The 16,849-nt window shown below is 41.8% G+C and overlaps 1 protein-coding gene across 1 annotated transcript in view; it reads right to left on the reverse strand.

Annotated features, from left to right (window-relative positions):
* Positions 1-16,849, reverse strand: part of DEPDC1B (DEP domain containing 1B) — a 61,284-nt gene that overhangs the window by 42,981 nt on the left and 1,454 nt on the right. The window contains exon 2 of the mRNA XM_073346190.2: positions 16,009-16,274. Within this exon, the coding sequence (XP_073202291.1) occupies positions 16,009-16,274 (266 nt within the window). The remainder of the gene's footprint in view (positions 1-16,008; positions 16,275-16,849) is intronic.

The following is a 16,849-nucleotide window of genomic DNA, read 5'->3' on the forward strand; positions in this document are numbered from 1 at the left end:
GTTCTTATGATCCTGGTAGTGGGGCTGGCCTATCCCACTATCTTGGGACAAATTTGGGAGTACTCTCAGAGGTAGTGGGTGGAGTTAATATGGGCCTAGAGCCCCCAGAAGGGCTAACTCAATAGTCCCTAGGAAGTGGGGACTCAATCCCCTAGCCAGTGTAGATGAGGAACTGGACCCTGGAAGAATGTGTCCAGCCAATGTGAGGGATAATAGGCTTGAACCCAGGCCTACGGGTCCCCAGGCAGTGCTCAGCACATGGACACCACCAAGCAGCTCACCTGAACAACTAGAGAAGGGAGCTAGCTCACAAAAGGACCCACCCTCAAAGTTCCTCACTGGAAAAAACATCCAGCACCACCAATTAGCTGGAAAGCTCTATTTAAACCGTGAAGAGTCACAGGAAGTTGTCCAAGCAACTACAGGAATCCCTGGCTGGCTGCTACTATAGACTCTGCCTACTTACATGATTCCTGAGCCCTGCCTTCCCGCCTCTCTGGCTGTTCCTGGTTCTTGTCCTCCTTAACCCAGACTCCTGTGTATTCCTGGTACCTGCCTCACTCCAGGTCCCTGCTCCCACATCCTACCCTCCTACTCTCTGGTGGTTCCAGAGAGGATGGTTCTAGACTATTCTCAGTGGTAGAAGAGGACAGGACAAGGAGTAATGGTCTCAAGTTGCAGTGGGGGAGGTTTAGGTTGGATATTAGGAAAAACTTTTTCACTAGGAGGGTGGTGAAACACTGGAATGCGTTACCTAGGGAGGTAGTAGAATCTCCTTCCTTAGAAGTTTTTAAGGTCAGGCTTGACAAAGCCCTGGCTGGGATGATGTAGTTGGGGATTGGTCCTGCTTTGAGCAGGGGGTTGGACTAGATGACCTCCTGAGGTCCCTTCCAACCCTGATATTCTATGATTCTATACCCAACACTTTGACCCCTAGCTTGACATCTGACTCTGTCTCTCATCTTTGGCTTGGAACCTAACTAACCATTAAGCCTCACCACCCATGCACAGTCCCTACAACCAAGGGGAAGCTCCCCCAGAAGTGCCAGCTAACAAGGAACTTAGGCCTGTCTCCTACAGGAGGGGGACATTTTAACTAGAGTGACAGAAATTTTCCCCAAAATTCACTACCCACTCCTCTAACTGATCAAACATTTTCATTGATTTTCAAGGGGATTCTCTCTCTCTCTCTCTCTCACACACACACACACACACACTCTTCCCTTCAGTTTTGTTGACAAGGCTTTCTTCAAAGCTCAACTAGCTAGTGCAAGCGACTCAGCCAATACTGAGTAGATTGCAGGTTCTCTGCACCTGCATCTTGGGGGGAAGAGCAGTATGCAAGATAAAAGTCCTTTCAGGGTGCAGGTTATCCTATATGGGGAAGCGTTTTTGAACAAACGAACACACACACATACCCATTCCCAAAACGTCACTGTGACAGGTTGGATCCCCCTTCTGGGGTGCCACCTGATATACTGGAATTTCACTGAGCCTCTCTTGCTCAACCAGCCAGGGTTCCCTCTCCCTGCTTTGCTGAATTAGGCTCTCTGGCCTCTTGTAGCACACACACACACACAGGTAGGGCCACACCCCGCTGCAGTCACAAACTGAAGTCAGCTTTCTGCGAGAGGACTCCCCCAGCACTCACGTGCCCACCACTTTTGGGAGATAAACTCAAAATAATACTGTCTTGCACTGTATAGAAAAATCTGCACAGCGCAAGCTCATAAAAATCCACCCTCTTCCTCAGTGTGAAGAGAAACGTGCACAACTTCTTGCCCTCCCAGTTAGAAATTACATAAACTGGGTTTTATTATAAACAAGAAATAAGTTTATTAACTACAAAAGGTGAATTTTAAGTGGTTAAAGAGATAGCAAACAAAACAAAGCAGATTGCCTTAGTAAATAAACAAAAGCCACAGACTGAGCTTAACACACTAGATAGGTAAGATACAAATTAACAAATTCTCATCCTGAGTGATAAACAGGTTGGCAGATTCTTAAGGCACAAGTTGCCTTTGCTTTCCCAGCTTTTCATACACAGGCTAAAAGATCCTAGCCTGGGACCATCACTTCTCACAGTTCAGTCTTTTTTCCTCAGGTGTTTTCAGGTGTGTTGTTGTAGGGAGAGTGAGGACCCTTCCTGTTGTCACTGTCCCTCTTTTATATCTTCCCCCCACTTGCTGGAAAGCTTTTTGCTGTGACCTGGGTTAAACAGTTCCCATTGTGTAGTGCTATCTCTGAGAGGTTTCTATTGCACACAATTCCTGGGGTGATCCTTATGCTTGTGTGCATTTCTTCAAGAAGCCACTACCATTGTTTGGCCTCATCCAACATAGCACATTTGAAATACAGAGACATGGTCAATATTCCCAGCTTCAGATATAAAAATGATACATGCATACAAATTGGATAAACACATTCAGTAAATCATAACCTTTCCAATGATACCTTACATGAGCCATCTTCCTAAAGTATATCTTAGTCGTACCATATTCATATCACAACCATATTTCCATGAAGAATATGGGGTTTAACGTCACAACCACCATCACCAGAATCCCTCTTCAAAAGAATCTTTATAAACCAGAGACATGTCAAAGCCTTGGCAGGGATGGTTTAGCAGTATCCAAAGAAGGGCATGAACTCTTACTACAGACAACAAAAGCCTCCTCCACACATATGTCACAACTCTAGTAGTATGTCTTATAAGCAATATAGTTAATACCCTCACTACTAATTACATCATTTTTAGAGTTTTAAATGACCATGTCTGTGGTGCTTTTCTTACGGTCTCTTGGCCTATAATTCTCTCCCGCCTTTTTTCCAAGCAACCTCCATTTCATCTCCATTGTTTCAGCATTCCCACTGCTGCCCTCCCTGCCGAAGCCATAGATTCAGGAAGAGTGATTAACAGGCAGAAGCACTGGCTATGAGGAAATGAGACTGATAGAGCCAACTCCTGGCAGTCTAAGAATAAACAACAGCACCAGCATTTTGTACAGTGAGGGAAGATTGTCACACCCCAGATCTACCCTCTTCCCCTTTGGAAGGAAGGTAAAGTAGGCTATCATACCTCTCACAGTAAGAGGTACTAGTGGGCTTGTTCACCTCCTCCTGATAGCATTGAACTCAGCTTTAGGCAAAGTCACACTTTTGGGTTGTGGAGCCAACGGACGGACCACCTCAGGCTTTGAGATGGTTAAAGCTAATCTGATTAATTATTCATAGCAAGCACCCTAGATACAGCAAACCAAGACTGACCTTTGGGGTTAGTGAAGCCTTCAGCTGAGAGTATTGGATGTGGGAGGGGGTGGGAAAAGAGGGAAACAACGCCCCAGAGAAGTTTATGGTTGAAGTGGTGACTGGAGACAGTGCCACCCACACTGCCACCAGTCGTGAAAGAGCTGCCACAATCCTCCCAGATGTCAGCCAGCCATCTGAGGTGCAGGTCTTTTTTCTGAGCAACTTTAAATGCAACTGCTCAGATTCCAGAAACTGCAGAACCTACAGGTGTCAACACTTTTACACACCACAATGAAATACAACACCCAACAGCACTGAAGCCTCAAATTGTGGCAATCAGTGAAGACATACTGATGTATAAACCATAGGTATTTGCCATTACAAAATGATAAGTATTCTCTTGCATTAGGCTGTACTTAATATGTTCATATTTTTGGTGGTTTAATTTCATAAGCAATTTAGGCATTTGACCATGTGCCTGGAAGTTTTAGTCAGAGTTTACTCACTTATTTTCTCCACTCCTATAAAACAGAAATGGAAGACTACCCTTTACATCTTTTAGTAATGGTCTTATGTACTGCATCATTGAAAGTCACCATAAAAAGGATCAATTTAACAGTTTACATAAAGTATAAAGGTGACTACTGTCCCCAAAACTTGTGTAGTATTTGTTGATTCAATTAAAAAAAGGAACATACCTACATTCACCTCTTTTTCACCCCTACCTACACCATTACAGCTGAAGACATATTTGCAAAGCAGCATTAAGGCAAGTGCACCAGAGGGAGCTCCCAGGATATTAAATATACTGAAAAATAAAGATGGAAAGCGAAAGTTGTTTTAGTGCATATTGAGCATGATTGGGTACTGGAAATCCAAACTCCACAGTCATAGATGGCTTAAACAAGTCAAAAAAAATATATCAAGCATACTTGAAGAAAGATTGTGTCTATTCAAGAAGAAATCATGCAAAATTCTTGATTTCACTCAAAAATTGCCTAACTGACTTTCTCTCTCTGCAAATATTAAGCAGAACACACAAAATATGTTGAGTATTTAAGGATAAGAATTGAATACCCACCAGTGCCAAAAGATTGCCACCAATATTTCAGAGTTTAAGGCCAGAAGGGACCATTATTTTAACTAGGCTGACCTACCACATATCAGAAGCCATCATATTTCACCCAAATACCCCTATACTGAGCCCAAAGACTTTAATTAGACCAAAGCATTTCAGTCCTCGGGAAACTAAGTTGTGCATCACAAGCAGAAAACAGGAAAGATTAAGTTGCCATCAATCCACAAAGCCTTCACAATGGCATGGAATTGATTAGCTGAGATATGACCAGATGACCATTGCACAGGGATAATCAATTAATTTTTTTAAAAGGTCCAAATTTCTTGGTCAAGGTATAGTCAAGGTCCAGAGTCCAGAGAAAATAATAAAAATAATGATAATAATAATAAATAATAAATAAAATAATAATTATAAGTAAATAAAAAGATTTGGGGATCAATTCAAAAGGATCTGGCAGTCCGCCTATTGACTACCCCTACCCTAGCCAGGTGATCCGTGCCCCATGCTACAGGGGAAGGTCGAAAAAATCCAAGGTCCCTTCCAATCTGACCTGGGAAAAATTTCTCCCCAACCCCAAATCTGATGAATAATTCTGAATACATCTGGTCAATTGCAGGAAACAAAATTCCTTCCTGCCCACTGCAGGTGGCCAGTTGAAGCCCTGAAGTATAAAACTTGATGACAGTCGTGGTCTTTAATGCAGAGCTGCAAGGGTTATGAACATGCTGAGGGCAATGCAAGCATTTCTGTTCTCCCCATGAAGAGGAGGCTCATGAAGGAAGGAGATGAACTGGGGGATTCACAGAGTTACAGATTCCAAGTCCAGAGGAGACCATCACAACTATCTGGCTCAACTGCTTGCACACACAGGCTGAGGAATTTTCCTTAGAAAATGTATTAGAGTTTATCTTTTCAAAAGATTCCTAATCTTGTCTAAGGGTATGTCTAAAATTAAACACCCCCAGCTGGCCCATGTCAGCTGACTCTGGTTTTGGCTGTGGGGCTATAAAATTGCAGTGTAGAATTTCAGGCTCCAGTTGGAGTCCAGGTTCTGGGGCCCTCCACCCTTGCAGGGTCCCAGAGCTTGGGCTCCAGCCTTAACATCTACACCACAATTTTACAGCGCTGTAGCCTGAGCCCCACAAGCCCAAATCAGCTGACAAAAGTGTTTAATTGCAGTGTAGACATATTAACACCCCCCCCCCCCGAAAAAAAAAAGACTCCAAATGACGACAACCACTTCCACTGGTAAGGTCTTCCAATGTCTGATTACCCTAATAGTTAGGAAATTGCATCTTATTTCAAGACTAAATTTGTTCAGTTTTCAGCCATTAAATTTTCTTATGCCTTTGTCAGCAAGATTGAAAAACCCCACTATCAAATGTTTTCCATGTGTAAGTACCTAAAACATAGCAATGAGGTAACCTCTCAACCTTTTTTTTTTTCCTATAAACTAAATCAGCTGAACTCCTTAAGCCTCAAATCATACGTTTTCCAGCTCTAAGATCATTTTTGTGGCCCCTTCTTTGAACTTTCCCTAGCATTTGTGGTATCATTAGAGGAGGTTTTGGAACAAATTGATAAATTAAACAGCCATAAGTCACCAGGACCAGATGGTATTCACCCAAGAGTTCTGAAGGAACTCAGATGTGAAACTGCAGAACTACTAACTGTAGTCTGTAACCGATTGTTTAAATCAGCTTCTGTACCAGATGACGGGAGGATAGCTAATGTGACGCCAATTTTTAAAAAGGGCTCCAGACATGATCCTGGCAATTACAGGCCTGTAAGCCTGACTTCAGTACCAGGCAAACGGTTGAAACAATAATAAAGAACAATATTGTCAGACATATAGATGAACATAATTTGTTCAAGAAGAGTCAACATGGTTTTAGTAAAGGGAAATCATGCCTCACCAATCTACTAGAATTCTTTGAGGGGGTCAACAAGTATGTGAACCAAGGGGATCCAGTGGATATAGTGTACTTAGATTTTCAGACAAGGTCCCTCACCAAAGGCTCTTACGCAAACTAAGTTGCCATGGGATAAGAGGGAAGGTGCTCTCTTGGATTGGTAACTGGTTAAAAGATAGGAAACAAAGGGTAGTATAAATGGTCAGTTTTCAGAACAGAAAGAGGTAAACAGTGGTGTCCCTCAGGGGGGTCTGTTCTGGGACCAGTCCTATTCAACATATTCATAAATGATCTGGAAAAAGGAGTACACAGTGAGATGGCAAAATTTGCAGATGATACAAAATTATTAAAAATAATTAAGACCCAGGCAGACTGCGAAGAGCTACAAAAGGATCTCTCAAAACTGGGTGACTGGGCATCAAAATGGCCGATGAAATTTAATGTTGATAAATGCAAAGTAATACAAATTGGAAAGCATAATCCCAAGTATACATATAAAATGATGGGGTCTAAATTAGCTGTTACCACTCAAGAAAGAGATCTTGGAGTCATTGTGGATAGTTCTCTGAAAACATCCGCTCAACGTGCAGCGTCAGTCAAAAAAGTGAACAGAATGCTGGGAATAATTAAGAAAGGGATAGATAATAGGACAGAAAATATCATGTTGCCTCTATATAAATCCATGGTACGTCCACATCTTGAATACTGTGTGCAGATGTGGTCGCCCCATCTCAAAAAAGATATATTGGAATTGGAAAAGGTTCAGAAAAGGGCAACAAAAGTGATTAGGGGTATGGAACGGCTGCCATATGAGGAGAGATTAATAAGATTGGGACTTTTCAGCTTGGAAAAGAGATGACTAAGGGGGGATAGGATTGAGGTCTAGAAAATCGTGACTGGTGTGGAGAAAATAAATAAGGAAGTGTTATTTACACTCCTTCTCATAACACAAGAACTAGGGGTCACCAAATGAAATGCATAGGCAGCAGGTTTAAAACAAATAAAAGGAAGTATTTCTTCACACAGCTCACAGTTAACCTGTGGAACTCCTTGCCGAAGGATGTTGTGAAGGCCAAAACCATAACAGGGTTCAAAAAAGAACTAGATAAATTCATGGAGGATAGGTCCATCAATGGCTATTAGCCAGAATGGGCAAGAGTGGTGTCTCTAACCTCTGTTTGCCAGAAGCTGGGAATCAGCGACAGGGGATGGATCACTTGATGATTACCTGTTCTGTTCATTCCCTCTGGGGCACCTAGCACTGGCCACTGTCAGAAGACAGGATACTAGGCTAGATGGACCTTTGGTCTGACCCAGTAGGGCCATTTTTATGTTCTGTTCGTTTCCACATCCTTCCTGAAGCCCAGACACCCGAATAAAACATAGTATCCTAGCAGCAGTCTTACCAATGCTGTATACAGAGACAAAATATCACTTCCCTTCTTCTACTTGATATTCCCCTCTAGACATGCAAGGATCAGATTAGTCATTTTTGCCATGACACCACACTGGGAACTCATGCTGAGGCAATTTTCAACAATGACCCCTAAGTTTTTCTCTGAGGCCTTGTCTACACTACCTCTTAAGTCGACATAAGTTACATCACTCAGGGGTGTAAAAAACCCATCCCCCCTGAGCAATGTAACTTACATTGACTTAACATGGTCTCCACACTGCGCTATGTCAGCGGGAGATGCTCTCCTGTCAACATATAGCGTCTTCACCAGACCCGCTAAATCAATGCTGTTGCATCGACCAGCTGTACCAATTTAGTGTCATAGTGAAGACACGCCATGAGTCACTGCTTTCTAATACAGTGTCTTGCACCCCTTAAGTATAACCTGCATTCTTGGTTCCCAGATATATTACCTGGCATTTAAGTGTATTAAAAATGCATTTTGTTAGCCTGTGACCATTTTACCAGGTGATTCAGATCACTCTGCTACAGTACTCTATCCTCCTTTACTATCCCACTAATCTGTGTGTCATGCGCACACTTTAACAGCAAAGACTTTATACCATCATCTAGATAGTTGATTAAAAAAAAATATTAAAAAGTGTTGAACCATGAAAGCTTTCTAGAAATGGCCCCCTCATTGACACTGAGATTTGTCAGCAAGCCAGTTTTTAATGTGTCCCCTATTAAGTCCATATAATGCAAGATTTTTTAAATCAGAATGCCATGATGTACCAAGTCAAATGCCTTGGAGAAATCCAAGTGTACTATACCAACAGAATTGCATTTATAAAGCAGATTTATAATCTTGTTTTAAAAAAATCCAACTACAGACAGATTCAAAACTGCTTTAAGATATTTGAAAGGAGGACATGAATGTGAAAGGACAATTTTCAGCACACAAAAGAAAGTCTTTTCACCAGGGAAAAAACCCTTAGGTCACAAAATGTCACAAGATAAATTACATTTAATTAAGAAATGAGTTGAGTGGAGATTAGTTTGTTATAAGAGTAACATGTGACAGAACTATATACAAATAAAGTGATTCTACTATAACTAGAGCCCTGCAAATCCACGGATATCCACTTTATATCCACAGACCATTTTTGCAGATCGCAGATGGGACGCAAACACAAATTTTGTATTTATGCAGAGTTCTAAATATAGGGTCTCAAAAGGCAGTGAAACACATCTCATAGCCTATGAGGCTGCTTTCCCGCCTTCCAGATCCCATATTCCCTCACCCTCCATATACAGAGAAAGGGGAGGCGATAGATTAAGACAGGTAGTAAAATCCCACATGCTCCTATTGCCGCAGTTTAAGCAGTCAAGCAATTTAGAAAACCTCTCCTGACTTCATTGCCGTATCAGGTCAGTCGGAGAGGGAAGCCATACTGACTTACTTTGCAGAAACAGCTTCCTCCCTCTCCGACTGACCTGATATGGCACAAATTAAGCACTGGCTAAGCAGCCAGAGAGCACCTTCACCCCTCTCCTGTGCGCCCCTACCCCCTGCACTCCCCCTCCTATGCCCCCTTTACCTCCTAAACTGTGCACCCCCCTCCTGCATCCACATGGGGAAACTGTCATGGAGCACCTGTCATTGCTCCTCACTGCCCCCTCACAATCCCTCTAGGAGGATGACTTGCCAAGCTGAGAGGTGCCAGGGCTCAGCCCCAGCAAAAATTAAGCACTGTAGCCCTGTGATAGTATTCCCCTTGCATGCTTCCACAGGGAGAACAGTGGCTGGTGCAAAGAAACTGGGCTTACTGAGCTCTAAGTGTGATGACTTTATAAATCGCTCTAAATAGGCGACAGTCTTTTTTATTTTATAGTTCAGTTTGTGATTTTGAGCAGTATTGACTTGAGACATTTATTTTATTATTTTTAGTGTAAAAGGCTATTTGTTCTGATGCCTGTTGTATAATAAGATTGATGTTTAAAATAACAACAAACAAACAACAATAATAGTATGCACAATTATTAAGCCATAGAGGCACGGTGAGATAGCGTGCTGCTGCGGGTATGGTGCGGATGCAGATAAAAGACGGACTGTGGATCGCTGGTCGGATACAAGTTGATTCTTGCGGATCAGATACGGATCCACATTTTTGTATCCGTGCAGGGCTCTAACTATAACATGGATCAACCAATATAGTCATACACTGAAACATGTACTGTTAGTTAACCTGAACCATTATCTTGTATATTATAAGATACAATGTAGAAAAAACATTTCTCAGGATAGCTGAGCTTTCATGCAATAAGAAGAAACAAGCTGTGAAAGAGTCACAATCTTACTGCATACTTTAAAATAAAATAAAAACTATTCCAAGTTCATAAGAACATAAGAATAGCCATACTGGGTAAGACCAATGATCCATCTAGCCCAGTGTCCTGTCTTCCAATAGTGGCCAATGCCAGATGCTTCAGAGAGACTGAACAGAACAAGGCAATTATCAAGTGAGCCATACCCTGTCATCCAGTCCTAGCATCTGGCAGTCAGAGCCTTGGCGGCAGTCAGAGCGTGGGGTTGTGTCCCTGATCATCTTAGCCAATAGCCACTGATGGACCTATCCTCCATGAACTTATCTAATTCTTTTTTTAACCTTCACATCATCCCTTGGCAACAAGTTCTGCAGATTGACTGTGTGTTGTGTGAAGAAGTTCAGTACTTTCTTATGTTTGTTTTAAACCTGCTGTGTTCCCTCTCAGGTGCATGCCTACATGGCCACACATGAGGTCATCAAGGGTCTGTGCACCAGCCACGCAGGCACGCACACTGCTGAGCATGGAGAGTGTGGAGGGTGGGGGCAGCGGGGTGAGGTGACGGGTGTTTGGGGGTGCTGGGGGGGGAGGGAAAAGAGGCGCCTCTCCCCCCCAGCCCCAGCTCCGACCGGGGCTGCGGCTGGGACAGGAGAGGTGCCTCTCCCCCACAGCCTCGGGGCCGTGGAGGGGAGAGACACATGTGTGTGTGTGTGTGTGTGTGTGTGTCTGTCTCTCTCTCTCTCTGACACCCACACACATCCCTCTCCCCTCCACGGCCCACACACACACTTTGTCACACACAGAGTCTATGTCTCCCACACATACACACAAAGTCTTTCACACACTTGTATTATTGTTGTTGTTGTTACTTCTTGATACTTCCTGCAATGCACATATATTCTCTGTAATTTTATTCTTTCAAAGCGTTATTTTATATTTCATCATTTTTATTTCTCTCTTATGCTTAAATTTAATTCTTTGAGTTGTGAGTTCTAAAATGCCTGACCTGTCCTGGTTGGAGTAATTATCCCTATGGTAACTTTTTTAAAATATATATATTATCTCTAGGTTTTTTGTTTCTACTGGTGGCGCACATCCCCTTGGTGCACATAGCAAAATTCATTCCGCAAATGGGTGGAAAAAATTAGAGGGAACATTGCTGCTGCCTATTAATTTCATTTGGTGACCCCTAGTTCTTGTGTTATGAGAAGGAATAAATAACACTCCCTTATTTACTTTCTCCACACCAGTCATGATTTTTAGACCTCTATCAGATCTCCCCTTAATTGTCTCTTTTGCAAGCTGAACAGTGCCAGTCTTTTTCCTGTCTCCTCAAATGGAAGCCATTCCATAATGCTAATAATTTTTGTTGCCCTTCTCTGTACCTTTTCCAGTTCTAATATATCTTTTATTGAGATGGGGCAATCAGAACTGCACACGGTATTCAAGGTTCATAAAGAAAATGAGAATTATAGTAAGCAGTTGCTTATAGATCAAAGATCTATTAACCTGGTTTAATCTTTCAAACGAGTTTTGAAATTATTACTAAAATAGATGAGTTAAGATCATAAAAATAAACCAGAAAATGAATGAAGGCTACGTCAATTAAAAGATACTGGTAAAACATATAATCTGCCAGAGATTAAAATCTATATAAATGCATACAAAAATACCTCAAAAAGTTCTCTCAAAATGTGGGAGGAAGGGGGAAAAGAGGCATGAAAACTAGAGAGTTAGCATTCCTTACTACCCACCTGGAGTGCAACGCTTATTGCCCAAGCAGAGATTCATTCCAACATAATAAAACACCACCACCACATTTACACTGATTAATGGTTACTTAGAGTTGAAGTTTCACAACAATGAACGACAAATAATAAGACGGCACATGCAGAACTTGTCAAGCGTTAGCTCTCAAGACAGTTGCACAACGCACCAAAGCAAAATAGACAGCACATGAAACAGATCCGTATGTATCTTCCTTCTCAATAAAGTGTGTCATGGACCAGTCACAGAGCACACCCTGATCCAAATACTTGTTGACCCATCACAGGTTCCACCCACATGCATCACAACTAAAAAAGAAAAAGCCCATATTAGCGCCATGAAATTGCTTCCCTTGAGCAAAGAACTGTGGTCAAGATACCAGAGAAAGATGGGTCTTCAGAAGGAATATCAATGAACCCGTCAAGAACATATGTAAGTGAGTTCCCTAGAAGAGACTTTTTAGAAATAGGTTAATATTGTTTATATTTAGTAACAGTTTTGAACATCATTTATTGTTCTATTTGTTGTTTTTGTTAATAGTGATATAAATTATATAACAGAAATGGGAGCTGCCCCTTTATGACTAGGGTAGGGCATGGGGAGTGTGCAGGGCATATGCTGCTGCTGAAGAAAGGAAATTGGCCTGTAGGCAGGGACAACTAAATCATCTCACCACATCCAGTGGTGCAAGTAGGGTGGTACGGTATGGTATGCCATACCAGTAGGATATTTGTAGCCGGTACGCTGTACTGGAAAGACACTGGAGGAGCAGAACATGGAGCTGCTGTACCGCCCCCAGCCCTTCCACACGGCTGTGTCTAGCATCCTCTGTCCGGGGTCTGTAGGCAGCCCCGCCAGAGGACAGGGCTGGGGGGCAGGGCCCAGGGCGGTACAGCCTCACCAGAGGAGCTGCACATTATGCTTCTTTCGCCACTGCAGTTCCCAGGAGAGCCCTGCAGTTCAGACCCCAGACAGGAGACGCCATGCGTGGAAGGGCTGGAGGCATGGTTGGAGGTGCTACAGTCACGCCGGAGGAGCTGCTGGCGTGGAGCCGCTGGGCGGCCCCACGGTCTGCTCCTTTCACTGCTGCGGTGAATAGGACGATCCGAATAGGACAATTAATACCATTAATACTATGTAAAAGCACTGTCAAACAGGGTTTTTTCAAATGAAAGATTCTGTTGAGTTAAAGGAAAGGAATTAAGAGAAATTGTTAAAATGAAAGTCTTAATTCTTTATGTTTCAAATATTAAGTTTTTTTCTTCTTTTCTCTATCTTTAATAAAAATGTTACAAATATTTTAATGGTGGTTGTTACCATGGGAGTACGTGGACACGAAAACCCAGACAACACTTAAATGAATTTTACCTATTCTGATGACCCCAGCCAATTATCAGCTAGCAAAAGTTGAAGACAGGAGAAGTTACTAACATGCATTCCTTTTGTTCCTCCTCACCTCTCATCCTAGGAAAGAAGATTCTAAATAGATTGCTTTCTGGCTCCACTTACCAGAAGTGCAGGCAATCAAGTTACCTATCTGAGCATCTAATCAGCCTTCTTCCAATCAACTAATGACTTCCTGGGCTAAAGAGATGTTAATAGACAAGACAGACTAGAGGAGATATGCAAGAGAGACACAAGCAAGCGGGGAAAGAGAAAGGGAATTACTGGTGTATAATTTTACCTTCTCAAATGTCTCTATCTTCTTACATGCTAGGAAGAAATATTTCAGACAGGCTGTGGATGTATCAACCATTACTCAAAGAAAATTGACATCAGTGTGATGCTTGTAGGACTGCACACCTTAAACTATGCATCCTGAGAGGTAAAAAAGATCGACTCCCAGGAGTGAGTGAATGACAGCTGAGCCGTTGTGCAACAGTAGTGCTCTTGCCCTGGAGAAACCACACACCAGAAGAAAATATGAACCTCTACTAGGGGAAGGTGGCTTTAGTATATCCATCTATTCATGTAGGCAACAGCAGCCCTGGTGCCACATTGAATCAAGACATGTCTGCTCATGACACGGAGCTCTCAGGCCTAAAGGACTAGGAAGAAGGCCCTGAGCTATAGAAGAGTGATATTTGGCCTCTGTTTGGCGAAAGACCAAACCCCTTGAATGGAAAAGTAGCCCAATGTTGGCACCCCAATTTGAAAAGCTGCAATATAAAATATTGAATAATAATGGTTATAAGGAAAGAAGGGTCAGAAAGTAGGATGTAGAGACCCTCTTGAGGAAATGGAAGCTGTCAAAAGGGAAGACTGGAGGAACAAAGTGATTCTCTCAGAGAATAGCACTAGGTTAGCTGGGTATGGTTGAAATAGCCAAAGGTGAAAACAGATCCAACACATTAGGTACATGCTGGTTACAAAATGGCTCAGCACATGATGATGTAATAATTGGGGCCTAGCAGGTGAAAAGTAGGTAAAGGTTAATGCATTGTCACAATGATCTGTTTTATACGATTGTTTAAGAAAAGATGTAAGAAGGAGACAAAAAAGACAGAATTTATTTAAAAATAGAGATGCTACCCAAGGACTTTTAAGATATGACTAGTAAACAAGAGGAGATGGGGACTCGGAAATCAAGGGACCAAAATTGGTGCTTAAAAAATTAGATCTAATTGGTGGAAAAAATAACAAAAGGATGGACAAGTCTGCCAATTGCCCCTTTTGGGGACCCTTAAAAAAAAAAAAAGACATGGGGGAGGAAAGAAAGGAACTTCTCCCACCCCACTGCACACACAACAGAAGGATTTTCATCATGACACCAAGTGGGGACAACTTTTGACTATCAGCGCTGCACCAGCGAGGACTCCAGCCGGATACATGTGAGATCCTGGTCTGTCTTCCTCTCCTTCCAGTATCCCTTTTCATCTCCTGCTATCTTTCTCTCCATCAGTTTTTACCTGATCCTGAAATGAACTGCACTACACGGCACCAGCATTACAAAAGGAGATTGCCATGATGCGCAAGCTTGCAGCCACATTTTCCAGTTTAAACAAGAATTGGTCATTGAAAATCTACAATTTACACCCCAAACTACAAATCTTCAATTCCAATGTTATTTCCATCTTAATACATGAATTTGAAAGCTGGAAGCTGGTGAAAGGTACAGACAGACATCTAAATGCCTTCAAAAGCAAATGCCTTGGAAAAATACAAGGTAATAAATGGAATGAATTTGTAACAAATGCTGAAAATCATCAGAGTTCATCAACCCTCTATCTCTAAAGTTATCCAGAAAAGACAATCAAAATATTTGGTACATGGTTTAGGAATGAAGCCAGAACAATTACCATGGCAGGTATGCTATTAGGCAGCTGGAGGAAAACATAAAGGCACTAACTGAAAGAATCCCTCCATTTAACAATACTGAGAGAGGGAAAACTTATGGGACTTAAAAAAGAGGCCACACAAAGAGCAGTTCAGGATAGACAGGGATGGTGGAGTCTTGTTCACATGCTAAGCAATATCTAACAGTGCAAGAAGGATTCAGATTCAGAAAACACCTGTCTCTTCTCTCCCTAAGGTGTTGGAAAAAATGGCCCCTGCAGAAACTCCTGAACATCAGAGCAGAGTAAGGAATTTAGGGGGCTGAAGGCTAAGAGAGAGAAAGAAAACAGGAGGAAGAGACCCAGAAGAAACTCAATGGAGTTATCTCTGGAGTTGATTTTCCCAGATGCCCATGATAAACGAGGACCAAAACTTCCTGGAAGTGTAGTCAGGAGTCCACCAAGGGAAGTACTCAAGCGTGTATAATTAATCACATGCATAAGTGTTAGTCCATTGGGGACTTTAGTGTATGTTTCGATTTATTTAGTAAAAATATTGGTCACAGTAAGCAAAAACTAGGTTTGTATACTACAGATTATTTGGGAGTGACTAGAAACTGTTTATATATGTTGCTCAAAAAATAAAACTTCAGATACAAGGGTGCTTTAAGTAACATTCCCAATATTAACAACAAGGAGTTCAGTGGCACCTTAAAGACTAACAGATTTATTTGTTCGTCTTTAAGGTGCCACCGAACTCCTTGTTGTTTTTGTGGATACAGACTATCATGGCTACTCCCTGATACTTGATTCCTAATATTAGAACATAGAATCTCTGGGTCTACTGAAGAGAAGGACTGTAATAAAAGATAACGGGTGAGCATGCTTAAAGATAAGTAGATGCACAAAGTAAGTGGGTTTGCAAAACCCCTAACTAATGTCATTAATTCCTTACTTTCACAAGAACTAAATTCACCCAGGATACATCATACAATGATTTACCTATATAAATGACTGTCGTCCTCAAAGTCTTCCTTGCCCCATCTTCCTTTGATATCTTCAATAACATGATTTTTCAGAAATTTTTTAAGCAGCTGAATTGTTTGATTACGAGTCACTTCTGGGCCAAAGTTTTGGTTACATCTGAGCAGTTTATGTAACCAGTCTACTGCCTCTGAGGCTTTGAAGCAACACTCATAGTTTTTGAAAAGACTACGATGCCTCCGTAATGGCATCCCTTCACGAAAGAGTTCAATGGTCTGATTCCACTGGAAAAGAGGGGGGGGAGAGAGATACAATTACAGGAGCTCTAAAAATAATCTTTATGGGTGAAATGATGCTGTATGTGAAATCAATACCAATACAATTAGAGCATTTTGCAGGCATTGGTTTTAATGGATACAAAATAAAACTGCAAATATTCAGGTCCCGGAGTTATCAATCATGTCACAACTGTGGCCAAAGTTTTGCTGTTAGCCTGAGGACTAAAACCACTAGACAGAATGAAAAATACCTGTACTGCTACATCTCCAGTGCCATGCCCCCAGCAAGTTAAATAAATCTGCTGAACATAGAGAATATTCGTTAAATAGAGCATGGAGTAAAGTATCAACTCCTCATTTAATACATTCTGAAAGTTATACCTTAGAGTACATCTACATGAGAAAGCTACACCAGCTTAACTTAAAATCAGTTTAAAAACCCATATAGTGAAACCAGTGCAAATGCCTATGAAGGTACTCAGTTTCAGAGTGACTTATTCCAGTCTTGCTTAAACTAAAAACAATATAAACCGCTCTTAAACTGAAATAGGAGCAGAGGAGTTTGCACCGGTTTAAGTAAA

This window comes from Lepidochelys kempii, chromosome 5 (genome assembly GCF_965140285.1).
Source record: "Lepidochelys kempii isolate rLepKem1 chromosome 5, rLepKem1.hap1, whole genome shotgun sequence".
Lineage (NCBI taxonomy): Eukaryota > Metazoa > Chordata > Testudines > Cheloniidae > Lepidochelys > Lepidochelys kempii.